The 27,116-nt window shown below is 37.9% G+C and overlaps 1 protein-coding gene and 1 non-coding gene across 10 annotated transcripts in view; both read left to right on the top strand.

Annotated features, from left to right (window-relative positions):
* The window catches only part of WAC (WW domain containing adaptor with coiled-coil), a 79,365-nt gene that overhangs the window by 31,745 nt on the left and 20,504 nt on the right, over positions 1 to 27,116 (top strand). For 7 of the 9 annotated variants that reach the window (XM_043884541.1, XM_043884542.1, XM_043884540.1 and 4 more), the window contains exons 4-7: positions 12,859 to 12,965; positions 17,174 to 17,289; positions 17,854 to 17,966; positions 22,373 to 22,681. In XM_043884541.1, coding sequence (XP_043740476.1) covers positions 12,859 to 12,965; positions 17,174 to 17,289; positions 17,854 to 17,966; positions 22,373 to 22,681 — 645 coding nt within the window. The remainder of the gene's footprint in view (positions 1 to 12,858; positions 12,966 to 17,173; positions 17,290 to 17,853; positions 17,967 to 22,372; positions 22,682 to 27,116) is intronic. The other 2 variants (XM_043884547.1, XM_043884546.1) reach the window with 1 other exon arrangement.
* LOC122682365 lies at positions 6,899 to 7,005 on the top strand. Its single transcript, XR_006337368.1, has one exon. It is a non-coding gene; the product is annotated as a U6 spliceosomal RNA (small nuclear RNA).

Genomic DNA, 27,116 nt, shown 5'->3' with positions numbered 1-27,116 from the left:
ATGAGGAGTTTGAATGGCTTCTCTCTGTACTCACTGAAATTCAAAAACACATGTCGTGATCTGAGATACATGTTGAAAAGATTATCTTGTGTATTCTGTGGTGAGTGTTTTGAACTGGAGATAAGAATGAAAGTGGGAGGGCAGTTAGCTATTATGGTGAACCCAGTGAATTTCTACTGGAGTCAAGAAGAAGAGGAGCTTTTATCCAGGATTCAGTCAACATGGCCTGTAGTGCTCACTACCTGTTTACTCTGCGTGGTATTAAGGCCAGTGCCTGAGATTGCTGAAGAGTTGAGAGTTCTGTGTTGATAATTTTTTTTAGGAATAGAAGTATGAGGCACTGAATCTTGAAGGCATAGGCAGGTTGAAGGCCCTGGATTTTTTGTTGTTAGTTTGTTAATACAGCCCTCACCAAGAGCTAACAGAGAGGATAAAAATCTTACTCCAATGTCTAAATCAGTCCCCTAGTAAAAAGTGAGATGGCAGAGGTCAAAAGAAGTTAACTAGTATTCATAATATGGCATTTCCTATTTAGTTGTCATTTTTTGTAGTCTTGCACACCATTGCCTTATTTGACAAGTAGCGGTTACTACAGAAGTTGAATGACCTCCTCATTTTTATTTAGTGAAGTATTGAGGCAAAATCTTGATTAAAGTCCAGATTGCCTAAATGAGGCCTGACTGAGTATTCTTCACTAAATGAATGATTCTCAACTTAGTCAGACCCAACCTCCCCACCCTGCAAGAATTTTTTAGTTATTTTAAAAAACATTAAGATATAACTCACATTCCACGCAGTTACCACCCATCCCCTAGGGGGGAAAAAAAATTTCCATACCTATTAGCATCATTCCCATTTTTCTCCCTGCCCACTCCAGAGTGCTGATCTGCTGTCTTAATAGATTGTCCTGTTGTGGACATTCCATATAAATGGATTGCATGTGGTCTTTGTGACTGGCTTCTTTCACTTAGCATGGTGATTTTGAGGTTCGGTTCATATTGTATCAAATATCTGTACTTAATTCCTCCCCCTGCACCAGGTTAAAGTTTATTCACCAACAATTCTCAGTGCTTTTAAAGTTCATTTAAGTTTTCTGTAAGACAGTATCATGTGCAACTTTTTCCAGATTCACCTGACCACACAAGATTGTTTATTCAAAGCATTTCATGGAGTAGGATTTGAGAAATGATGGCAGACTTCTAAGCTAGACAAGTAAAAATCAAATATAAGATATGGTAAACTTTTGTATCCTTTTTTTGATGTGTAATTCACCTGCCATACAGTTCCTCCATTTCCAGCTGTGCAGCCATCACCACAACCAATTTTAGAACGTTTTTATCATTCAGAAAGAAACTGTGGCTGCACCTGCAGCCCCACTCCCCTGTGCTACCACATGTCAGCAATCGTTCCTCTCCTTTCTGTCTCTATAGAAAGGAATTGGCCCATGGGGATGTTTTATGTAAGTGAGATCCTACAATGTATAGTCTTGTGACTGGCTTGTTCACTTAGCATAATATTTTCAAGGTTCATCGTATTTTAACATGTAGCAATACTTGTTCCTTTTTGTTGAATAATATTCCATAGTATAGACAAAGAATGTTTTATTCATTTGTTATTCATTTGCAGGGCATTTGGTGTGTTTCTGTGTCTTGGCAGTTCCAAGTAGTGTGCAGTAAACATTTGGGACCCATGCTTTCATTTTTTTTGGACACATACCTAGAGGTGTTATTACTGGGTTATATGATAACTATATATAACCTTTTTAAGAACTGCTAGCCTGTTTTCCAAAGCAGTTGAGTGTTTACTACTGTAGCAGCAATGTGTGGGAGAGTGCCATTTCTCTACATTCTCACCAACACTTGTTAAGTCTGTTTCTCTGACTGTAGCCCTCCTGATGGATGTGAAGTTATATATCATTGCAGGTTTAATTTGTATTTCCTCAGTGGTTAATGTTGAGCATCTTTTCATGTACCTTTTGGCCAGAGAGTTTCTACTAGCAGAACCAAGTAAAAGTCCTTTGCATATGATTTGCAGATATGTTCTCCCATTCTGTGGATTGTCTTCTCGTTTCTTGATGGTGTACCTTGAAGCATGAAGTTTTTTATTTTGACCAAGTCTAATTTATCTGTTTTTTCTTTTTTGCTCATATTTTTGGCAGTGATTATGCCATGAAGAGTTTTATAGTTTTTGCTCGTAAATTAATTTCTGTGCTTTATTTTGTATGATGTAAGGAAGGGATACAACTCAGTTTTCCTTGTTGCATGTGCACCTTCTCAAGTGTTCTGTAAACTCCCCATTTCTAGCCTGTAGACAAGTGTGAATAATGCATACCACCTGCACATGTTAAGAGTAGGGAATAAAAGGGCAACTTCAAAGGAAATGATGTTAAATGTAATTTGCACAGAGTAGTTGGTATCAATGCGCTGAAAATACTTAGCATATTCATTTGTTATAAACATACAGGATAGCAGTACTCTTTTTTAAATAGTCTATATTAATGAAAGTGAGAGCTTTATTAATCAGTGAGAGCTGTATCTTTCATTTATCTCTACAAGTTTAATCCTAACTCATGTCTCTTGATACCAGCAGGTGCATTATATGGCATTATTATTGGTAATGAGATTTTTGTAAGAGTTGAACATTTTGGTAAAAGTTCCAAGACAAAACTCAATACAGTACAATGTGTGCAACAGTTACATTTCTAGAGAATTCAGCAGGTTGAATAAAACAGAATCAGGTTATAGGCTCAGCTAATTAGAAGCTGATTTTTTTCCAGATATGAAATGGTTCTTTGAAAAATGTTCTGTACAGAGTAGTTCAGTCCAGTTAGCTACAACTTTTGCTTTTCATCACCCGGTAGCTCATATGCAGTCGGTAAATTGGAGGATGGCATCAATATAATGAAGTTGTGTTGATTCATACATGAAAATTTTTTTTCTAGGAAATGGAAATTAGAATAGCAGGAGTAGGATATAACTTTCAAATAGAAAAGGAAAGCCCTTATCTAGCTGTACAGGCAAGACCCTTAAAGAAAATTCAGGTCTGCTTTCCTCGCTTTGTGTGGCTTCCTCTCTGTGGCAATTTGTACTTTTCTGTCGATTTTTTTTGATGGTAGCCTTGTTACCCAGTATTTCATTTCCATGTTCTCAACCCCAGTAATTTAGTATCCCTTGAAGCAATCTGCAAACATAGTGAGCTGCTTGTCAGTGTTCAAGTTTTTGTTATGCTCCAGTTATGATAAACTGTAGTTTTGAGTGATTTGCCCCTACCCTATTTTCCCAATAAAACTTCTACTTTTAGTGTGCAGTTTTGCAGAATTCAAGGTGTTTCAGGAAAACATTGATTGTTATGCAGAAATGCCCGTTATAGGTAGATGACTTTTTTGGTGAACTCCCCCTGACCTTTAAGCGTAAGTCTCTCTCTCAAAATATTTATGGCTGCATTGGATCTAAGTTGTGGCACACGAGATTTTTGTTGTAGCATGTGGGCTTTCTAGTTGTGATGTGTGGACTCAGGAGTTGCAGTGCAGGGACTTAGTGCCTGATGAGGGATGGAACCCTCGTTTTCTTCATTGGAGACCTGGTCCACTAGGGAAGTCTGAAATCCCCTTATGTTTAAATCTGTGGTCTCTGATTCTAATTGATGAGAGGAGGACACTTGGAATAAAGTGTGGTCTGGATACTTATTAATATATGTGTGCGTGCTCACTGTGCCTGACTGTTCTGTGACCCCATGGACTGTAGCCCGCTGGGCTGCTCTGTCCATGGTATTTCTGAGGAGGGAATACTGGAGTGGGTTGCCATTCTTCTCCTCCAGGGGATCTTCACAACCCAGGGATCAAACCCGCATCTCTTATGTCTCCGGCATTGGCAGGCGGGTTCTTTACCACTAGTGCCACCTGGGAAGCCCTGGTCTGGATCCTGACCACCAAAACCATCTTGACAGGGAAAGTGCCTGTAAAAAATCCAGATCTTGAGATCCCATCTTATAGAGTGTGAATCACAATCTCTGTGAAATTACCTTTGTACATTGTTTACTAGATTGATATTTGAGGTCCACTGCTGAACCTTATTCAGTCATGCACATTATCTGCTTATATTAGTTTGGATACCAGTCTGGGGTGGTGGATGTACTTGAGATCTTCATTTGTTATAAATGTACCTTACATATTCTTCCCAGTTTCTTGGAGAAAGCATTAAGACTTAATTTCTAAGTCTGAGGATGTCGTAGGGAATTCTAGTGGTTATCATGTTTTGAATAAGGACACAATGCCATATTTTGCCCCTGAATAGATTGGGAACTTATTTCATCTTCAGAAGAGCTAGTTGCATTTCCTAGCCTTGTTTGTTTATATAGAATTGTATGTACTTCCCACTTTCCATTTAATAATATCCAAGTTCCCTTTTCTAAATGGGAGGGCAGTCTAATTGCTTAATGCCCATTTCTTGCTGAGTCAGGTGAGTTTCGCTACATTTTTTGTCCCATTTCCCATGGTACTCTCTTAGGACTTCATCTTTCTCAGACTGTGGGTTATAGCCTTCTCACTCTTAAGATCTAGCTTCTGAAGTTTAGAGGTTGACAAGTAGGAGGGGTTATTCTGCCTTTTTAAATAGTGAAGATTCTATCAGGGAGGAGGGCAGCATCTTGCACCATTAACATGAACTGTCTATCATTTGCCTGGTGCAGGAGTTGGCAAACTTTTTCTTTAAGGGCTGGATAGTAAAAATTCTAGTCCCACAGTCCACACAGTCATTGCCACAATTAAGAGAACAAAAGTAACTGTAGATAATACTTAAATGGCTGGCTGCACCTGTGGTCTGAAAGTCTTGAATACTTGCTTCGTCAGACTTTAATTTCTTAAGGTTGGTTTAAATTCGTATTACTTAAAACAGTTTCATCCCACTTAGTCACAAATTCTGCTTTTCTCAAGGAGATAATTTCTTTGAAGTGGAGAGCCTTTTTCTTGGTAATGTAAAGAAAGCATAAAGGTCATCAGACATGTAAACAGCTTTTGCTTCCATTACTTTGTTGAGCCAGGCAGCATCTAGGAGACAGTCTCTCACCAGCATATGTATATATATGTCTCTGAATTTAGCACTGAAAATCTGAGTTCAAGTTTTATGTGTGGCTGTATTTTTCTTTGGATATTTACCATCCACAGTTCATTTATTCTTTCTCTCAGCTTTAGACTATACACTATACTGCTATTACCAAAATAAAAAACACTTTTCTTATCCTGAAACATACAAATCCACCATGGAGTGGGATATAAAAATTAATGGGAGTATAATGGGAATATAAAAATTAATGGGAGATGAAGTAGGAGTTTTCAAAGAAATACTGTTTGTAGCCCTCCATAGGTATGGCTGTGGTAAAGCATAACCATAATCATTGCTCTGACCTTGCTTTTCTGCCTGCTTGATACTTCAGTTTGGAAAGAACTACATGGAGAAATTAAGTCTCAATGGGATGCTCACCCTCACCCTCCCCACCCCCAAATACTTTGGAAGATAATATAAACTGTAGCTTTTGTAATAGTTACCTTTGGTTCAGCCAATTATAAAGTCAAAGTCAAGTTGCTCAGTCGTGTCTGACTCTTTGCGACCCCACGGACTGTAGCCTACCAGCCTCCTCTGTCCGTGGGATTTTCCAGGCAAGAGTACTGGAGTGGGTTGCCATTTCCTTCTCCAGGGGATCTTCCTGACCCAGGGATCGAACCCGGGTCTCCAGCATTGCAGACAGTTGCTTTTACCATCTGAGCCACCAGGGAAGCCCAGCCAATTATAGTCATATTATTCAGAGGCAAATCTTCCCTGTCTTGAGTTCTTAAGTGCATCCTTCTGACCCTAATCTAGAGAGCCTGTTGCCTGCTTTATCATGCTTCCTGTACAACCTCTTTTACTTATTTTGGGTTCTATTTAAGAATATCAGTTTATTCTTAGTCTTTCAATAAAATATCTGTGTCTTAATCTTGGTCCTCACTTTTTTGGGGAGCCACACCTCTCTGCTTATGGGATCTTAGTTCCCCAACCAAGGGTTGGAACCATGCCTTCAGCAGTGAAAGTGCAGAGTCCTAACCACTGAACTGCCAGGAAATTCCTCCTCACTTCTTTCTTTAAGTTAGAGTTGGTAGTTTTGCTAAGTCTTCTAGATGAGTCTGTCTCATAGAATGTGGAATCTAGTCCCTATCAAAAAGCTCCTGTTTCTGAAAATAGCTTTCCTCTTAACAGCTGATTGAGTTTTTTCTCTTGAGTCTATTAAAGTCTTAGACTAGTGTGTCTTGATGCTTATGGTTTTTAATTGTTATGTTGTGCCCTCTGAAAACACTTAACAACGGACCTAAAAGCTATCTTACATGTCATTTGTTCAGAGGTTAAGCGCTTCAGTACTAATTATCACTTTTTTTAAAAAATTTTCATTGATATGAAGAATAACACTAAAGTGAATTCTTGTGTTTTAAACTCGAGAGATCAGTAGATCTCATTTCTGATACATCTTAGGCTTATAGAGGACTCTTCCTATCATGTCTTTTACCACATCTTTAGTGTGGCACTATTGTTTTCATAGATTCACATTTTGCTCAAGAATGTATGCAAATAAATGTCAGGGGATCTAACCCAGACTTCTTACAGAACTACTCTGGGAATCATTTCAGTTGGTGAGACTGGCCATTCTTTTCTTCATTGTTGCAACATATTTATGGAAATTTCCATGGGATTCTCAACTCATGGGGTATAAATATGGTGTTCTGTAGGCCATATTACTAGTTATTTTTTTACTTGCATGCAACTGTAAAGCTGAGTTTTAAAAATAGTTTTTAAGTTACACCTGAAAAGTACAAATTTTGATGTGGGTCTTCTTCTTTGGTGTAGATTTTCTTTTTAAAAGTCTTAAATTGGTGCTTGCTTTGGCAGCACATATACTAAAATTGGAACGATACAGAGAAGATTAGCATGGCCCCTGCGCAAGGATGACACGCAAATTTGTGAGGCGTTCCATATTTTTTCTAAACGTAAGACCAGAAACTGTAAAACTCCTAGAGGAGAACATAGGCAAAACACTCTCCGACATAAATCACAGCAGGATCCGCCATGACCCACCTCCCAGAATATTGGAAATAAAAGCAAAAATAAACAAATGGGACCTAATTAAACTTAAAAGCTTTTGCACAACAAAGGAAACTATAAGCAAGGTGAAAAGACAGCCTTCAGAATGGGAGAAAATAATAGCAAACGAAGCAACAGACAAAGGATTAATCTCAAAAATATACAAGCAACTCCTGCGGCTCAATTCCAGAAAAATAAATGACCCAATCAAAAAATGGGCCAAAGAACTAAACAGACATTTCTCCAAAGAAGACATACAGATGGCTAACAAAGACATGAGAAGATGTTCAACATCACTCATTATCAGAGAAATGTAAATCAAAACCACAATGAGGTACCATTACACGCCAGTCAGGATGGCTGCTATCCAAAAGTCTACAAGCAATAAATGCTGGAGAGGGTGTGGAGAAAAGGGAACCCTCTTACACTGTTGGTGGGAATGCAAACTAGTACAGCCACTATGGAGAACAATGTGGAGATTCCTTAAAAAACTGGAAATAGAACTACCATATGACCCAGCAATCCCACTCCTGGGCATACACACCGAGGAAACCAGATAAAGAGACACATGCACCCCAGTGTTCATCGCAGCACTGTTTATAATAGCCAGGACATGGAAGCAACCTAGATGCCCATCAGCAGACGAATGGATAAGAAAGCTGTGGTATATAGACACAATGGAATGTTACTCAGCCATTAAAAAGAATTCATTTGAATCAGTTCTAATGAGATGGATGAAACTGGAGCCCATTATACAAAGTGAAGTAAGCCAGAATGATAGAGACCAATACAGTATACTAACGCATATATATGGAATTTAAAAAGATGGTAACGATAACCCTATATGCAAAACAGAAAAAGAGACAGATGTACAGAACAGACTTTGGGACTCTGTGGGCAAAGGCGAGGGTGGGATGTTCTGAGAGAATAGCATTGAAACAAGTATACTATCAAGGGTGAAACAGATCACCAGCCCACGTTGGATGCATGAAACAAGTGCTCAGGGCTGGTGCATGGGGAAGACCCAGAGGCATGGGATGGGGAAGGAGGTGGGAGGGGGGATCGGGATGGGAACACATGTAAATCCATAGCTGGTTCATGTCAATGTATGGCAAAAACCACTACAATATTGTAAAGTAATTAGCCTCCAACTAATAAAAATAAATGAAAAAAAAAAAGTCTTAATTTGGAGTTTTTTTCTTTGTAACTGAATGTGTTGGGGTCCCCAGACCACCCCCCAGGCTTGGTGATTGTCTTAAGAGGAGTCATAGGACCTAACATTCATTACCATGGCCTTGTGTTAATAACGGCGAAAGAACACAAAGTGACATCAGCAAAGGGAAAAGGCATGTGGTGCAAAGTCTAGAGGACACCAGGTGCAGGCTTCTGAGAGCCTTGGCCCAGCAGAGAAAGACAGCACACCCTTCATTCCTCCAGCAGTGGATTGTGACAACACTGGTGAAATGTTGTGGACTGCGGAAGCTTATTAGAGATTTGGAACCCAAGGTTTTTATTGGATTTGGATTCTTATGTAGGCATCTCTGCCTGATTTGAACCAAAAGTCTGGATTCCCAGTAGGAAAACAGGTATTCAGCATAAACCATGTGGTCGGCGGAAAGGCTTAGGCACAGTGAACCACTCTTAACAGTTACTGTTGCGGGAACCCTCCTGAAGAGTCATTGTGCTAGCTGAGGACCAACTGTGCAAGCAGACTTTTCTAATAGCGATCTCAGGCTGGCATGTTAATGTCCCTGTACACAGAGCTTATCCTTCACTGATTGCTTCTTTCGATTGTGTTCAGTCTTAAAATGTTTATTGAAGAATTTATTGACTACTGTATTTTTTTTAAAGTTTAGGATGTTTTACATAAATACATACTGTCCAGCAAGGTACATTTAAACAAGTAGATGAAGAAACCACTAGACATCTTAAGCAGCAGTCTTGTCTTGTTGGGAAATTTTCTTCTCTTGTACCCCATACATTTTCCTAGGTACATATCTTTTGTTACATCATTAGCTTTATTGGGTCTCTCTCTGAGTCTGCTTCTAGCTTCCCCAATAAGCTGTGTTCTAGTCAAGATTAAATCTTGGTTATTCCCTTTCCTCTTGCCTTGCTGTTACTCATTCAGAGCTCATAATGCTTGTTTTTTACGTTACTATATGTGAGTCCCCTACCTTTCACCTTTCTAATGGAATGGACTTCTTGCTCCACTTTTGAATTCCTAGATCTGCTGACCATTACAATTGAGTAAGTGAAACTTTAGGTTATCTTCTGTCCTAATCCACCTTTCTTACCCATTTGGAGGCATACCTTGGGGAGATTGCCATTTTGGTTCAAGACCATTTCAGTCAAGTGAATATTGCAATAAAGTAAGATGCAAGCTTTTTTATTTCCCAGTGCATGCAAAGGTTTAGTATACTATAGTCTGTTAAGTAATAGCATTATGTCTAAAAAAATGTACATACCTTAATTTAAGCTCCAGTACTTTGGCCACCTAATGGAGAGACCTGACTCATTGGAAAAGACCCTGATGCTGGGAAAGATTGAAGGGAGAAGGAGAAGGGGACAGCAAAGGATGAGATGGTTAGAGAGCATCACTGACTTTAGTGGACATGAATTTGCATAAACTCCAGAAGGTAGTAGGGATAGGGGAGCCTGGCATGCTGCAGTCCATGGAGTTGCAAAGAGTCAGACACACCTAAGCGACTGAACAACCACCTTAATTTTAAAGTACTTTATTGCTAAAAAAAAAAAATGTTATTTTGTGAGCCTTCAGGAATCCTAATAGTAAGGTCTTGCCTCTATGTTGATGGCTGCTGACAGATTGTGGTGGTGATTGCTGAAGGCTGGGCTGGCTGTGGCGATTTCTTTAAGACAATGCAGTTTGCTGGCTTGGCTCTTTTTTCACAAATGTTTCTCTAGCGTGCAGTGCTGGTTGATAGCATTTTACATCTTTCAAAATTGGAGTCAGTGATTTCCAAGCCTGTTGTTGCTTTTATCAATCAAATTTTTGTTATATTCTAAATCCCTTGTCATTTCAAAGAATCTTCACAGCATCTTTACCAGAAGTAGCTTCGCTCTTAAGAAACCTCTTTCTTTATTCATCCATGGGAAGCAGCTCCTCATCCATTCAGGTTTTATCATGAGATGCAGCCTTTCAGCCCCATCTTCAGCTCCACTTCTAGTTGTCTTGCTATTTCCACCACATCTACAGTTCCTTCCTCCACTGAAATCTTGACAAGTCTCAGAGTCACCTGTGAGGGTTGGAATCCGCTTCTTCCATACTCCTGTTAATGCCGATATTTTGACCTCTTACCATGCATGAATCATGAATGTTCTTGATGGCATCTAGAATGAATTCTTTCCAGATGGTATTTAATTTACCGAGGTCAGTCAGACTCATGTCTGTTGGCAGATATAACTTTATGAAGTGTATTTCTGAAAGAGAACAGAAAGTTGAAATGACTCCTTGATCCATGGGCTTGCACAATAGATGTTAGCAGTCATGAAAACAACATGAATCTTGTATGTGTTTCCATCAAGCTCTTGGGTGACCAGGCACATTGTCTGTGAGCCCTCGTACTTTGAGAAGAGTCTTTTTTCTTAACAGTACATCTTAACAATGGGCTGAAAACATGTTGTAAACAGATGTGCTGTCATCCAGGCTTTGTTGTTCTATTTATAGGCAGAGAAGATTTAGCATAGTTCTTAAGGGCCCTGGGATTTTCAGGTGGTAAATGAGCATTGGCTTCAACTTCAAGTCACCAGCTGCCTTAGTTCCTGAGAGAGTCAGCCTGTTCTTTTAAGCTTTGATGCCAGGCGTTGATGTCTTCTTTCTGTGAAAGTAATAGAAGGCTGTTTCAATCTGTGTTGAAAAATTTGTTGTTTAATGTAGCCACCTTCATGAATGTTAAGATTTTAGCTTGATCTCCTGGGTGACTTGCTGCAGTTTCTACATCAGCACTTGTGGCTTCACTTTGATGTTGCAGAGGCACCTTCTTTGATTCAGCCTCAGGAACCAACCTCTTGGCTTCAGACTTTTCTCTGCAGTTTCCTCACCTCTCTCAGCCTTCATAGAATTGAAGAGAGTGTGGGCTGTGCACTAGGTTTTGGCTTAGGGGAATGTTGTGGCTGGTATATATGACCTTCTCTCCATCTAAACTCAAACTTTATCGACAGCAGCAGCAATGCTGTTGTGCTTTCTTCATGTGTTCACTGGAGTAGCACTTCTAATTTTCCTGTGGGAACTTTCTTCCTGCATTCACATTGGCTAACTGGTGTGAGAGGCCTCATTTGCTTTCTGTCTTGGCTTTCAACCTGCCTTCCCCAGTAAGCTTAACTGTGTCTAGCTTTTCATTTAAAGTGAGAGATATGTGACTCTTACCTTTCACTTGAGCACTTAAAGGCCATTGTGGGGTTATTAACTGGCCTAATTTCAGTACTGCGTGTCTCAGGGAAGATGACAGCCCGTGGAGAAGGGGAGACGTGGGGGAGCAGTCAGAACACACACACTTATCATTTAGGCTTGCCATGTTGTGTGGGTGTTGTTTGTGGTGTTTCAAAACAAATTCAATAGTAAATCAAAGATCACTCTCCACGGATTGCTGTAACAAAGATAATCACAGTGAACAAGTTTGAAATGTTATGAGAATTAACCAAAATATGACACAGAGACAAGAAGTGAACCAATGCTGTAAATAGCACTGATAGATATAAGATTGACACAAACCTTCAATTTATACGAAACTCAGTATCTTTGAAGTGCAGTAAAGTAGATCCCAATAAAACAAAGGTAGGCCTGTAGTTGTTCTTGTTGATTGAAATAGTTAATTCTTACTAAATTCTTCTCATAACCAACGTGATTCTGACTGCTAATTTTCCAGGACCACTGGACCATCTAAATTGCTCTTCCTGCTTCCAGCTTTTGTTCATTATCTTGTAGCCTCCATACCACTTGCCAGTTCATTTTTTGGGACAAGGAGTAGGTGGGAAGTTGAATTATGTTACCTTTATGATGAAAAATACATGGAATGAAACTGAAATACTAACAGACTTTTGTAGTGGAGCTTTTTGTATTACTAATAAAGTCTGGATTTTTAGATCTTGGCTTTTCTTAAGATGAAACTGGCATCCCTGATGGTCATGGTTCATAAAATTCTTTATTTTATGTTTACTTTAAAGCAACTTGTCCTGTTGTGAGGAGATATGATGTCATTTTCATCATCTTGAAAGCAAGCACCTTCCCTGAAACTTAACTTTTTGAAAATTTTATACTGTTTTAGTTAAAATTTGTTAAAACTTTAAAGAGCAAGTGTGGAAAACTGTTTAAGAACTTGAAAAGTAATTGCAAAAACCTACTGGATAATTGAGGCTTCTCTGGTGGCTCAGACGGTAAAGAATCTACCTGCAATACAGGAAACCTGGGTTTGATCCCTGGGTTGGGTGGATTCCCTAGGGAAGGGAATGGCAACCGAGTCCAATATTCTTGCCTGGAGAATTCCATGGACAGTGGATGATTGGCTAATTGTCACTTTTGTTCTCTCATTAGTGGAACTTTTGGCCTTTTTTCTATGTATGTTGTGTCTTTCATATAACTTTCAATTTTTTTAAAAAAAACCTACAGTTTGCTAGAAATGATAAAAATTCACTTTTGCAATGATGAATTAGTGATATATCTGTAGTATGACAGAAGCCCAGTATAAACATCAGCTATGATTTACTTAAAATTCTCTTTGCTTTTTATTTTTTAAAGGGACCAGTTACTCTCCCCAAGAAAATTCACACAACCACAGTGCTCTTCATAGTTCAAATTCACATTCTTCTAATCCAAGCAATAATCCAAGCAAAACTTCAGATGCAGTAAGTATATAATTGTTTGCAGTTTTGTTTTTTGAATATATTGCAAAATTTTTAAAAATCAAAGTTGATCTTAATGCACCTGAACTAATGAGCTAGCTTTAATATTAAAATTGAGGATAGTCTGAATATGCCATCTTGATACTGTTTCATTAGCATTCTTTTATGGAGCAAAATTTACCGTTGTGATACTTGAGATACGAGAACTTCAGATTGTGAAACTTGTGTCTTGACTTGAGCTTATATTTTTCATAATCTATAAACTTCTGTTTTTAAAATCTGTAACTTGAGTATCTACTATATATTATATACCCTACAAGACATTAGTGATAATAGAGGTCTTGGTCCTGAAAGGCATGAAACCCAGTGAGGAATTGTAGGTTTTTCTAAAAATGAAGTAATTGTTAATGAAGTAGTTTGAACTTTTTAAAGTTAGGAATCAAATGAAAGTTCTAATACACTCATGCAAAAGTAAGATTTCAACTTTGCAAGCAGATGCTAGATTTTTGATGTATAGAACTAAAAAAAATATGGAGACTGACTATAGGTCGGTAAACCATTAGATCAGTGCATGTTAAGGTCCTGGTGGAGCCCTCAAGAGGGGACTGAGCCTGGGTGAAGAGGCTGTGCTGGCCAGCAGGCTGCCTGTAACCCATGTCGTGGAAGAGGCCTGGAATTCGTGTAGTGTGGAAAGGAACAGCACCCACAAAGACACAGAAATGTGAAGAAGCACTTTGTTTGCAGAACACAGGTTTTGCTGGTGTGGACAAATGGTAGGAGCTCAGGTTACAGAGAGAATGGGGCCAGATCACACAGTGTTCTCTGCTTCCCAAGGATCGTGGACTGTATGTGAAGGCAGTGGAGAGATCCTCAAGGGCCTAGTCAGGAAGTACTGTATTTGGTATTTAAAAACCATCAGATAGCAGTGTGGAAAATCCATTACAGGAAGGATGAAAGGACAACTAACTGAAAGGCCATGGAAGTATTGGTTGAATCCAGCAGGCATTGCCTTGGTTATTCAGGTGGTTATCATACCTTAAATGGTATTGAAAACTCTTGGGGTTTATTATTTTTTTGTCTCTTGCTGAATCAGTGTGATTAGTACATTTCCATAGAAAATTGGGACATCAACGACTTTCATAAAAAGTTTTAAGTATTAGGGTCTATTCAGGAAAACAAATCCTGCTGAGTTATTTTAGCACAGAGAACTTCAAACACAGAAAACAAGAAGTAGCATAGATAGTGATTATCCCTGAGGACTGGGAACAAAAGGAAGAGGTTGGGGGTTATCAGAACCTAATTGCTCAAAGGAGGAGCCCTGCACAGTTCTCTGAGGAGTATAATGAAGCTGTTTCTGATTCTGGATTGAGAGCTGGAAACTGGCATCCCCTGTGGCTGCTTTCTCCTGCCCTTCAGTCCTCCTGTAATGTCTGGTATTGGCAGACTCTTAACAGAAAGCTAGCTGGCTAAATAGAATGTAATTTGCATTGTCCCAGCCTTAGCATCACAGAACATAGAAGGATGGTATTGAGATCCAGACAGCAGCTTGATAAACTTTGACAGGTGTTATCATCACACTGCTTCTGCTGAATCATTTTCACTAAGAAATATACTCAGTATTTTACAATGAGTATCCATTTTTGTGAAAAATAGCCCCATTAATTTAACAGTCTAGCACTAACCTAATGTTCCCTTCATCACTGACGATTTAGATTTCGTATTCATATGCTGTTAGGACAGAGGCGGGCCTTGTGGACATTGTTTTGGTGAAAAAAAATTTGGAAAAACGGTTTCTGATTATCTTGATTTTCAGGAAATGGATTGGCATAATGAAATCAGAGAGTGTAAATAATGGGCATCAGAAAGTTTGCAGCATCCAGATTCTTAAGGGTGTCAGGGGATTTCACTATGTGAGTGACAACAGAAGATGGATTAAATGTCATGTGTTTTTAGAATCAAGGTTCCCCTTCTGTAAATTTCAACTCTAGGTATATAATTAACCTTCAAGTGGTGGTCTTTTTCATCATAATATACCCAATGGGCGTGGCACTTTTTTACAAACTGAGTTTAATGTTACCTGAGAAGCTGACTTTTGAACATTAGTAATCTGAAGATTACTTTCAAACCATGTCTTGAAATCACTTCTAATGGGCGTTTTTCTGAGTAGTAAAGTAAAATATAAAATCACTGTTCATTAATTTTTTTGTAATGAAAGAGACGAACAGATGAATATTAGGTAGCCCAGGTTAAAAAAACACATTATTTTAACCCAGGTTAAATAAAATATCTTACAATTATATTTGTCAATTACACCTCAGTAAAGTGGAAAATAATACAATGGGAAAAACATTTAACACCTGCTTTTGCATATCAGCATTTAAATAATTTCCATTTCTTTAAAAGGTTTCTTCCTTAACCTGTTTTGGGAGATAGAAATAGGGTGGAGAAGATGAACTTAAATTACTAGTATGTGATTGTAATGCTGTACCCTGGAGCACATTTTGTTAAGTAAGATATTAACTTGTACTAACCTAGGATTTGATAGACCCATGCTGTTCAAGCTTCTGGTCTGTGAACTTTTAACTCACTGTCCTGCAGGTTGTGCCACAGTGGAAATTAGTTGTCATTAAATACACTCTTTAGTTGAGCTGTGGTATGTGTGTGTTTTTTAAAGCAAGACCTTCGGCTCGGGAGCAATGTGTTGATATATATTCTGATGCAAGCTCCTTGTCTCCTCCAGGACAGGTCACAGTTGGCATAACCATCACTTTTGAAGAGCACTGGCTTAGACCTCTCTGTTCTACTCTGGTGTCCTCTGTCCACCCATAGACCAAATCTCCTTCATCCTCTTTAGACCAAACTAGTAATCCCATGTAATTGCCTGCCCAGCAAACCAAATCTTGCAAATACATCCATAGAGGGCTTTGTTGGCATAATAATTTAGATCTGGGGGGTGGTAGATGGTAGAGAATAACCCTTTTGAATTTTGCCTTCTGGATTGGGTTCCTGCAGCCTGGTGAAGCCTTTTCCTGGCTAGAGTCAGGTGGGGTGTTGAGAATTAACTCTCCCCTGATCTCTAGAAGTTTGGAAGCACTGGGCTGATTTCCAGCAGCTTCACAATTTTGAAACAGCCTGAGAGCAGAATCTGCAGGGTTTCTTCAGCTATGTTCAAAATTGTTACACATTTCCAAAATTGCTGTTGATTTAATGGGAATAATAGATGCCTGGAAACCTGAGTTTTGATCTTTTCTCCTGTCACTCTTTAGTTTTGTGATGTATGGACGTGTTCTCTGTGCTTGTTCCTATGTGCTAAATTCAAGGTGAATAGGCAGTGCATAAGAATTTGTTTCCTGAAGTGTTCAAATTGTGTCCCTCTGCACAGTGGTGAGCAAGGAAGGATGAATTCCCAAAGTATAACCCTTGCTTCATTTTAATCTCAGAGCTCCTTGGTAAACAGTTATCAATAAATTCATGTAATACTAGGATTTCTACCAGATTTCCTGGAGCCAGTGCAGGCAGTTAAACATTACATTGTTGAGATTAACTCCATGAGAAATGGGCCTTTCAGATAATTTTTAATTTCCTGATAATTTTAGTGTCTGTGAAATGACTAGCAAGAGACTGAATCTGAGAACTAAGACAGACCAATTTTAGTTCTGGGAAAATGAGTGATGCTGCTGATCCTGTATGTTGTGTGAGACAAGTTCAGTTAATACTTGACATGTCTTGTGGATTGTGAAGCTGGAGCAAATTCATAGCTTTTAATATCCTTTGTTTATACCGAAGCTTTTCTGTGTGTGCTTTTCTCCCCCACTAAGTAACCGTGAGTACAAGCAGGTTGTTCTCTGTTACACTGATTACTGTTGTGCCTTAAAGTGTTCAGAACTGATGTGCTCTCATGCCATCAAGTCAGCCAGTTGAGACTGGATTCTCTGTGTGACTAGACTTCAGCAGTTAAAATTGTGGTAATGGTGGTTTTGTAATGCTTTTCTAAGGTCAGTATGATGTTAATTTGATACTTTATAGAGTGTTCCATTGTTAGTTGAAGGTTTTCTTAGACTAAGATCTCCTAAATATACATGCAGATGATTCCATCTCAGATGAGGGTACCTTTGTCTCAAGTCTTTCCCCTGTGTGTACTTATAAAACCATTTACATTCTTGATATATCAAGTGATTAAATTACACTAACATTTTCTAATTTTTTTTAAGCCTTATGATTCTGCAGATGACTGGTCTGAGCATATTAGCTCTTCTGGGAAAAAATACTACTACAATTGTCGAACAGAAGTTTCACAATGGGAAAAACCAAAAGAGTGGCTTGAAAGGTATTTGTGCTTAATTGAACAGTATTTCTCACTCTTGATTCTACAGGCTAACATCCTAGGGCGCTAAACATTCTAAATTTAGGTTTCTTAGTGTGCTGTTCATCACTTCTCTTCTTAATTGAAATGTTGACCCATTGTCTGTGTTTTCCATAATTTCTCTTAAAAAACAAACCAAAAAAACTAGGACAGATGAGCAGCTGTCCACAAGGTCCTTGTAAACAGAATGTTTAATTTTAAAACATACTGATCTACATTTATTCATCTTTTCTATAATTTGTATTAGAAATCTTTGTCTTGTAGGACAGTGTTCCCTTCATGTAGAATGTAGAATTACTGTTACTGTGTATAGTTGTGGGGTTCATGGCATGTAAATCAGTGTGATGTCGCCGTCAGTGAGAAGCATTGCTGCTGTTGCTGTGTCCCAGGTCCCACACCAGTTACATGACATCACTGCCTTGTTCTTTGATGTTCAGTGTACTGTTTCCTTACACATTTGACCAGAAGTGTTAAGTGTAGATTGATTGTATCTGTTGTAATTTTTATGGGTTTATCTTTCATTTTTAGAGAACAGAGACAAAAAGAAGCAAACAAGATGGCAGTTAATAGCTTCCCAAAAGATAGAGATTACAGAAGAGAGGTGATGCAAGCAACAGCCACTAGTGGGTTTGCCAGTGGAAGTAAGTATTGATTTTTTTCTTTGAACTAATGTAGTGTTGAATTCATTTCAGTAGTTAGTTTACAGATATATGTGCATAGCCACTTATAATGTAAAATAGTTAGAAACATAACAAGTCTTTTCTTTTATGCTGGATCGGTCCTTGTAACCTACATTATTTTGTTTCTTGCAAAGGGAAAGAGTGTATAATAGAATAGTATATAGTAGAATGAATACACCTGTGTATTCATCACTACTCATAATGGCTATGATGCCACTGAGTTGGTTAAAAAGTAAAATTTCATGTTGTGGATTCACTTCTTAAAACAGGAGCCGCCACAACATCTCCCTCCCCCCATTTAAACTGGACACTGCAAACCTTCCTGGATTTCAATCTAATAATTAAATCAAAGGTACACAGATAGTGACATGAAATACCTGTTTTTGTGTTGCCAGTGAGAAACTTGTTTATCCTTGTATTTGGAAATGGTTTCATAATGATCATAGATCTGTGTGCTATCTCGGTACTGTGGGCATATCTTCATGTTCTCTAAAGGTCAGATTTTGTCCAAGTTGGACAATATGGGTAACATAAATTTATTTTTTTAATTCAAATAAAGTTTGAATTTAAAGATTTTACCACATATGTTCTATTCCCAGTGACTTGTCTTGCCCAGAATAAAATTTAAATGCCACATAGAATTCTTAGGCTCTTTATCAAGTTTTGAGAATTTTAAGATGTGTTTTGGAAATTCTTAGACTTAAGCATATTTGAGTTCTCATTCTGTAACTCAAAAAAGTAGGGATATATTTGGTCCCAATAAAGGATATTGAACTTTTGATGGGAAAAGTTATTTAAGGTGAAACAGATAATATAGTTCTGTAGGGCTGAATGTTTAAAATGTGTTTCTGGAAACATTAAATTTGTTATATTAAATTGTACTTGATTTTTAGAAAATAAAAATGGTTTAAGGTACTCTAGTCAAGAAATTAAGAATATAGTATTTTGAGACAGAAGACTTTGGTTGTAGTCTCATTTTACTTAAGTAACTGACTTTTGGTGAGTAACTAAAAATGAGTGGCTTTTCCTTCCAGATTAAAAAAATACATAGTGCCCAGCTTGTGGTCCTCTTGAACCAACTATGGGTATCCAGGAAGAGTGGCTAGTTGGATGTAAAGATAACATATTTTAGTTATTGGGGCAGGCCTCTCCACATAAGAGGCTGGTGGTTCCCAGAGAGGAAAAGATTGCCATCTAGTGTGTCTGTTCCTTCCAAAATAACCTAGGCCCTTGTCCTCTCTTGCGGGTAGTTGGAGATCTGATAGAAATGTTGACAGAAGTGAAAACACAAGTTTTGTCTGCTTAAAAAATATCTTTAAGAAAATAAAACCATAGTTGTATTTTTAAATTATCTCTGTGTAGCTTTTACTTTCAGGAGTGAGTCAGATTTTCTTCTCTATGATTTCAGAACTTAGACAATGTTTGTTACTAAAAATGAAGGAGGGAAAATATTTTAATCTCCTGATTCAGGAATACTTGGGGACATAAACTTTTTTCCGAGCTGCATAATAATAAAATAAAAACTACATGTGTATGTATTTTATATCAAAATCAGATTATGTTACTGTTCTTAACCTTCTGTTCAATAATGTTTCAAGGATATAGGACTTCCCAGGCGATCCAGTGGTTAAGACTCGTGCTTCCACTGCAGGGAGTGGGGGTTTGATCGCTGGTTGAGGAACTGTGATTCTGCATGACTTAAGGCACTGCCAAAAAAAAATTTTTTTTTTCCCCCAAACATATGTATGTTTGTCATTTTATAATTTAACATATATTATGTTGACTACATGCTGTTCCCTTTTTTGAACATGCTCATGTTCGGTAGATAATCCTCTATCTGTGGAGACTGGCGTGGTTTTCAGCTCTTTCCTATAGTAAACAGTGCTGCTATTCCTGTGTTTGCCCACTTACCTGATTACTTCCTTAGTTAAATTCCTAGGAGTGTAGAGGGAGAAGAGTGGGCCTGTGTTTGTGTTGAAATATAGTCATATATTATACTTTTTGAGTTTTAAGTAATGTTTGAGAAAGGGCTTTTGCTGTACTGCTGCTGCTACTTTTTTTTTTTAAATTGGTCAACTGATTACCTGGTTGAGGGTAATAGTTACTAAGCCTTTGAAGTACTTAACTTTGTCTACCAAAAACTGCTGGGAGTTTCCCCTGTGTCTGGTACAGTGGTATGCATGTCAGGTAGCACTTAAAGCTTTGTTCTTCCTAACAGCCCACTAAAGAGGTGTGGAGCAGGGAGCAGGAAGGATTGGGAACACTTTACATCTAAAGAGAGAAATGTAGAAGAAAGGATTTTTAAGAGCATTTTTGGGGGTTTGGGTTTTTTGGCAGTGTTGGAAATAATCCACAATTTGACCCTGAAGTTGTATGGGTGAAATTTTAAATTTGATATCACTGCTGCTGTAATTGCACTGATGTGGTTGTATTGTGTTTTGTTTGTTTTTTTAATCTTTAATCTGTGTAGAGTGGTTGCTCTGTGGTTAGAGAAACTTTAACTTGGTGTTCTTCAACAGTGACACTACTGACATTCTGGGTCAGGTCATTCTTGGTGGATTCTGTGCTCTATTGTAGAATGTAGAGCTTGTTCCCACCTCCACACATAAGATCCCAGTGGCACTCCTCTCCTTGCCCCAGTCGTGATAACCAGAAGTGTCTCCAGACACTTGCTTAGTGTTCTTGTTGTGGGGATGTGCAGATCAAGTCACTTTAACCGTGTTTCATCTTGAGTTGTGAGGAATAGAACGCTGTTGGGGCCATAGCATTCTCATTTGCTGTGATGCTGCTGCTGTGTCTGCCCCACCCCCCGCCCCCCAAAGTTTACACATGTGAGAAGTATCTTTAATTTTCATACGAATACTTGATAGATTTTGGCTGTAGTCATACAGAACATTAAAGGGCATTTCCTTCATGAGGAAAGTGACAAGGTTGATGGGAATTGGGCATGTTTTGTTTTTTTGTAAACTGTTAAACCTGTCTCTAAAAGCTTGTGGGTCGTATTCTTTTCAGGAAGAAACTCTAGAATAAACTTTTAATTTGTATGTGCACTCAAGTTGATAGTTTACTGATAAGTTAATATCATGGAACAGATGTTTGTAATCTGCTGTGGCAGCTCAGTCTGTTTATTTTTCTGGTACAATAATAAATGCATCTGTTGTAACCCTGATTTTCATTAATTAAGTCTTCAAGTAAGAAGACCTTGTTTTGATAATGACTAAAGTTTTTTTTTTTTTTTTTTGACAGTATCCAGTACTATACCAAGTACCTTTTGTTTGGCTATAATGTTAGAAGGTGTACATTGCCAACTTAAAAACTGACTTGTAGTTTAAGCATACTTCCTTCTTTGTGCTCTTGTGGCCTCTAGACTTGGAGGAACCATGAGTTGGGAAAAAATGACACTGCATTCAACAGGGAGGGCATCCTTTGGTAATCACGTGCTTGAATCTTAAAATGTTTTTCTACATGGAAGTTGCTTTAATCCTTTAGTTACTGGGGAGACTATTGTAATTTAGGCTGGAGAATTTTTTATAAATACAAATTTTCTTTAACTGTGATTGTTCAGATTTTCCTTCTTTTGTACTTATTTTGTGGAAGCAAAAGTACTTTTCAGTTTAAAATTTATTTTTGTGGCTTTAAGTTGGAAGAGGATCTGTTTTTAACATACCCAAGTATATTTTTCTGACTTTGCTGCAGATGTAGGGCTTCTATTTTCAGATAGCATTATCTATAACTTGATTTTTAACTAACTCTGGTATTTGTTAGCATTTTTAAAATATGAGTTGACTTACTTAATACAGAGTTCTTCATAAATTCAGCCATCCCTAAATGAGGTTAAGCCCTAGTACCAACAACTTTAGAGCCCACTAGTTAACCGCTTCAGTATTCAGAAAAATCAGGCTAACAAAGTAATAATTCTTTGCAATTGAATCACTGTGGATGATACAGTCAATTATTAGAGCCAAGATCCATATTTTAAAAGAATGGATCGTTTGCGTTTTCTGTTTTTAAAATTTTTTTTTTAAATTTGAATAAAATGTTATAAATCCATATATTGATCTTTTAAAAAAATGTTCTGTTTGAACTATGGTGTGGTTCTAAAGAATCCCCCAAAACAAGTAGCCCACTTGAAATCTGAGTATAGAATTAATATTTACAGTTGATCTGAAATTCCTCTTCCAGTATTTGGATGTTTGTATGCTAGTGGTAAAACTGCAGACACTAACTGGGCTTGCAGTTTTATAGAAAAGATGTAAGTACAAGTGTGTTGCTAAATTAGCTGATGTTAAAGACAGGATTCTAACGTAATCTTTTTTCTTCCCCCTTCCGTCATTCCAACATCTCTTTTTCCGAACTCTGAACTAAAGTGGAAGACAAGCATTCCAGTGATGCCAGTAGTTTGCTCCCACAGAATATTTTGTCTCAGACAAGCAGACACAATGACAGAGACTACAGACTGCCAAGAGCAGAGACTCACAGTAGTTCTACGCCAGTACAGCACCCCATCAAACCAGTGGTTCATCCAACTGCTGCCCCAAGCACTGTTCCTTCTAGTCCATTTACGCTACAGTCTGATCACCAGCCAAAGAAATCATTTGATGCTAATGGAGCATCTACTTTATCAAAACTGCCTACACCCACATCTTCTGTCCCTGCTCAGAGGACAGAAAGAAAAGGTATGCCGTTGTTACTAGATACTGCACGTTGAACTGTAGTGTGAGTTTCTGATTATATGACATGATTTCCATCAGCTTCAGTGAGACTCTGAATTATAAATTCGTTTAAAGTCTTTTAGAATGTTACTGCATAGATTAGATCTTGAGTTAGCCGTATTCTTTTTCTTTTCATTTTTAATTATGGAGCCTCAGAACTGGTTTTGCATTTAATACTTTGAAGTCAAGTGCTTAATTTATAACAGTAATGGATAAAACAACTTATTAAAGCTAAATGAGTGTCCCATCACACTTGTGTACAAGTAATTTTGGGTGTTTTGTGATAATTGTCTTCATGATTTAGTCAAGAAATTGTCTCAATTTTCACTTAAAATTTAATACGAATAGAGACATTTTAAAACTTGTCATTGCCACGTAACATGCAACTATTGGTTTCAGTTTGTGAATTAGACAGCTCAGTTATGGGCCATAAGATAAGGAGTCTTATGTCTGAACTAGGACTTAGTTGAAGGACTAGAGGTTAAAATTTGCAACCACATTCCAGCTCTGTGCTAATAACCACAGAATGTTCAAAAAAGTTAGAAAAAAATTGGGAGATGATGGATAATGGGAAGCATGGTGATGGGATAAGCATATTTGCATAGACCAGTCACAGTCCCAGACTTAACACTGTTTTATGAAACCAAGGAAATTTAAAGGCATTAAGTAAACAGAAGTATGAGTAAACTCATTAGCAGATTAGCATCAGTTAACTGTCGAGGAATTTTTCTTTCTTTTGCGTTTAGGAGATGTGACATGGACCTATTGAGTGTTTACGCTTTTACTGTAATGTCTGGGCCACTGTTTCACACTGACTTAATTTGTTGACAAAGGATTTAAGTATTTGGGTTTCCTCTCGTTTTTAGTTTCCTCTCCTTTTGTGTATGTTGGAATTTCCCCTGTAGCAGTTTTCACACATTATTAAACCATGCTTTATCATATAGTGCATAGTACATAAACAGGGTATTCCAAATGTTGTCAAATTTCCCAAAGATGGTGTATCAGAATTCATTGTACAAGTTATATTTGCCCTGACGCAGAACTAAATTTCCAAAAGAGAATTTCTTAGAAAATCTGATTTAATGCGTTAATTGTTAGTAGTACTTTCTAAAGGAAGTTTGGCTTTCCAGTTGTGTCAGTTTTATTTTGGTTACAGAACATTTTCTTTTTAAAAGCCTTTGTCAGTTTGAAAAAAAAATCCTTTGGCCTTAAAAAAGATCTTTGGTATTTATCTCATTTTACCTCTTGTTCATTTAACAGCCTTTTTTTTTACGCTGTTACGTTCATCTTGGAGTTTTTCTTCCCTGACTTCTAGAACACTGCTGCTCTTTAATGTCTCCACTCTTCTCTGCTTGCTCCTTGAATATCAATAGAGTTTAGTCTCTTACTGTGTTGTTTTTCTTTTTTCTTCCCCCCAACATGTTCTCATTTGCTGGGTGGCAGGCAATTCTTATGACTACTTTGTCTACATAAGTGACTCCCAAATCTTTATTTCTAACTCACACACGTCTGCTTCCTTATCTAAGTAGTTGGTATCCAGAAGTTAATGTGTACCAAATGCCTCCCTTCCCCCTAATTTGTAGGTTCTCAGCGATAACACTCTCCGCCCAACTACTCCGTGTTCTTTAACATTCTTGCCCTTCTACCCCTGCCCATCCATCAGCAACTCTTGGATTCTTCCAGATTTTACTTGTATATGTCCTTCCTCTTGCTACTGTCACTGCCATGAGACTCGGATCATGGATCTTGAAATAACCTCTGATAATTGCTGTGCTTCCTTCTACCCAGTCTCTGCATTTACCAGTGACATCATTATACTGGGTGGTGGTCTCTCATGGCTTAAAATTTTCTAGTGGTTTATCCAAAGGATCAAAGTTCATACTTCCCAATAAGACAACAGCAAGTCCTTGACAGTCTGATTGCAGTCTGTCTTAACTAGCTTGATCTCCAGTATTTTACTCTTACATTCGCTATATAATTCATCTGCTAAAAACTTGTACTTCTTTTTAGATCATGTTATGCTCTTTCATGGTTTGATCCTTTGCTGAAAAGGATATATTCTTTCCTCCATTCCCATTCTGTTGAACTCAGTACTCTTTTTTTTTCAGAGCCAGCTATGGTGTCCTTCTGTTCTCATTGTCAGTTAACCTCTCAAACACTTTTCTTTTGATCTGTTGATTGCACTTACCACTTTATTATTTTAGTTCCTCCAATTAGACGGTCCTATGTAGAGTTGGACATTATGATTTATTGCTTTTTGTACTTTTTTCACTCCCTGCTCTCCTTCAAAGCTTCAAGCACCATTCCTGAGAAACTTAACATAATAAAAAGTAAACTGTATACCTAGTTTGGTGCTAAATGTTTTGTATACCTTTTATTCTTTAAAACAACATTGTGAGGAAAAGAATTGTCTGTTAGATGTGAAAAGCCTGAACATTCCTAAAGTCTAAACGTACGGTGTAAGATGTGGTTTCTCTAAAATCCATGTTCCTTCCATAAAACTGTATGTCATGAAAGAGATCACAAATCAATTCATGTTTAAATTCTACAGAGTGTCTTTGCTGATCACAAACTTAACGTGAGACTTTTACATATAATTTTAAGCTTCTAGGAAGCAACCTGATTACCTTGAAATTGCCTGTGTGTATAAGGAAGATAGTACTAACTTCCAAGTATTTCCCCTTGCATGTGAATTGAAACAGTATTATTCCCTTAAATAAATTGTGTAACAGTTTGGATCTTTTCAGATTGTTTTCCAGTTAGTCTAAATTTGTAAAAAGGTCCATTAATTTGAAATATATTTTTTTCCCTCAATGGAGACATCTGTGTTACTTCAGTTAAGCTTCCTGTTGATTCTTCTCATCAGCATAGTGATTTCCTTGTTTGGATTTTCCTTAACAAATAATTAAGAGGTTGGTGGTTCATACAGATGGGTCTTGGTCTTAAGTGCTGATAGTGTAGCTAAGCTGTATTTTAAGGTTGTCAGCAATAGAATGCTCTGATAAAGAATACAAGAGCAGGATCTCTGTCCTGACCACTTCTATATCCCTAGAATAGCCAGTTGGTATTTGTGATATGTGAATAAATAACTGAAAGAATGGTAATGTGCTGTTGAGGGCTGGCGAAGCACCTGCCTTGGTCATGGTTTAAAAATGTATTTGGAGAAGAAGTGTTACATATGTTGTGATCTAATTAAAGAAACCAGAAATAGATTTAGGTCTGTGTAATGCCAGTGTCTCCAGTGTTCTTGCCTGGAGAATCCCAGGGGCGGGGGAGCCTGTTGGGTTACCATCTGTGGGGTCGCACAGAGTCAGACATGACTGAAGCTACTTAGCAGCCGCAGCAGCAGCAGCAATGCCAGTGTATCTTCCATTAAAAAGAACGTAAGGCAGATCAGTCTGTGCTTGCTTGAGGGATAGAAGTGTGGAGGAGCTGTGAAGCTGTTTGGTTTTGCAGAGAATAATAATTCTAGTGTTAGGTAGGGTGAAACAAGGGTGTCAGGTTACCTCCTTACAGGTTATATCTTTGTTACAGTAACATTTGAACATCTGTTGGCAAGATTACTGTATTGGACAACAAAGTACAGAGAAACTCTGTGCTAAAAAATGATGCAGTTGAATTTTTACAGATTGGTAGCCTGTTGACCATCCTAAACTGGTCCTGACTCCACCCTCCTTTCCAGATTTGTGAAATGACAAAATAGGCAGGAGACATAGGTCCTTGTTTTTTGATTTGGCCAAACAAGTGCCAAAGTCAGAAGAGATTAAAATTTCTTATTTAATAATTTTGAGTTATAGTTTATTAATGTAAATAAGTTTGAAAAGTAAATAGTAGCTGCAGAAACAGATCTAATCAGTGGCCTTCAGTAATTTCTCAGAAAATTTAGCGTGTCTAAAGAGTCAGTCAGTTACATGCTGGTTCTGTAGTCTTGTGGCTCAGCTGATAAGAATCCCCCTGCAATGCAAGAGACCTGGGTTCGATCTCTGGGTTGGGAAGATCCCCTGGAAAAGGGGGAGGCTACCCGCTCCCATATTCTGGCCTAGAGAATTCCATGGATTGTATAGTCGATGGGGTCGTGAAGTGTCGGACATGACTGAGCGACTTTCACTTTCTGTGGTCTTAATCTAATGAGAAAGGGATTAGTCATTCATAATATGAGGTATAAGTTAGTCACCTAAACTTCCTTTTTCTGTTTGATGATGTTTGTAGACTGGGTGAAATTAAAATGAACTCAAAGACTTTCCAGTGTATATTAATAAGGCAGTAAGCCCACAGAGGAGGTCATAACTGGTTTTAAGTGGGCCACCATTCAGCCCTTCCTTGATTTGCTTTAAACTATTTTTAGGATTACTAAATATTCATGTAAAATTAGACCAATTGGCCATAGAGGTACTCAGAT

This window comes from Cervus elaphus, chromosome 23 (assembly GCF_910594005.1).
Source record: "Cervus elaphus chromosome 23, mCerEla1.1, whole genome shotgun sequence".
NCBI classification, from domain to species: Eukaryota; Metazoa; Chordata; class Mammalia; order Artiodactyla; family Cervidae; genus Cervus; species Cervus elaphus.
This window is presented reverse-complemented; position numbering and strand designations above follow the sequence as displayed.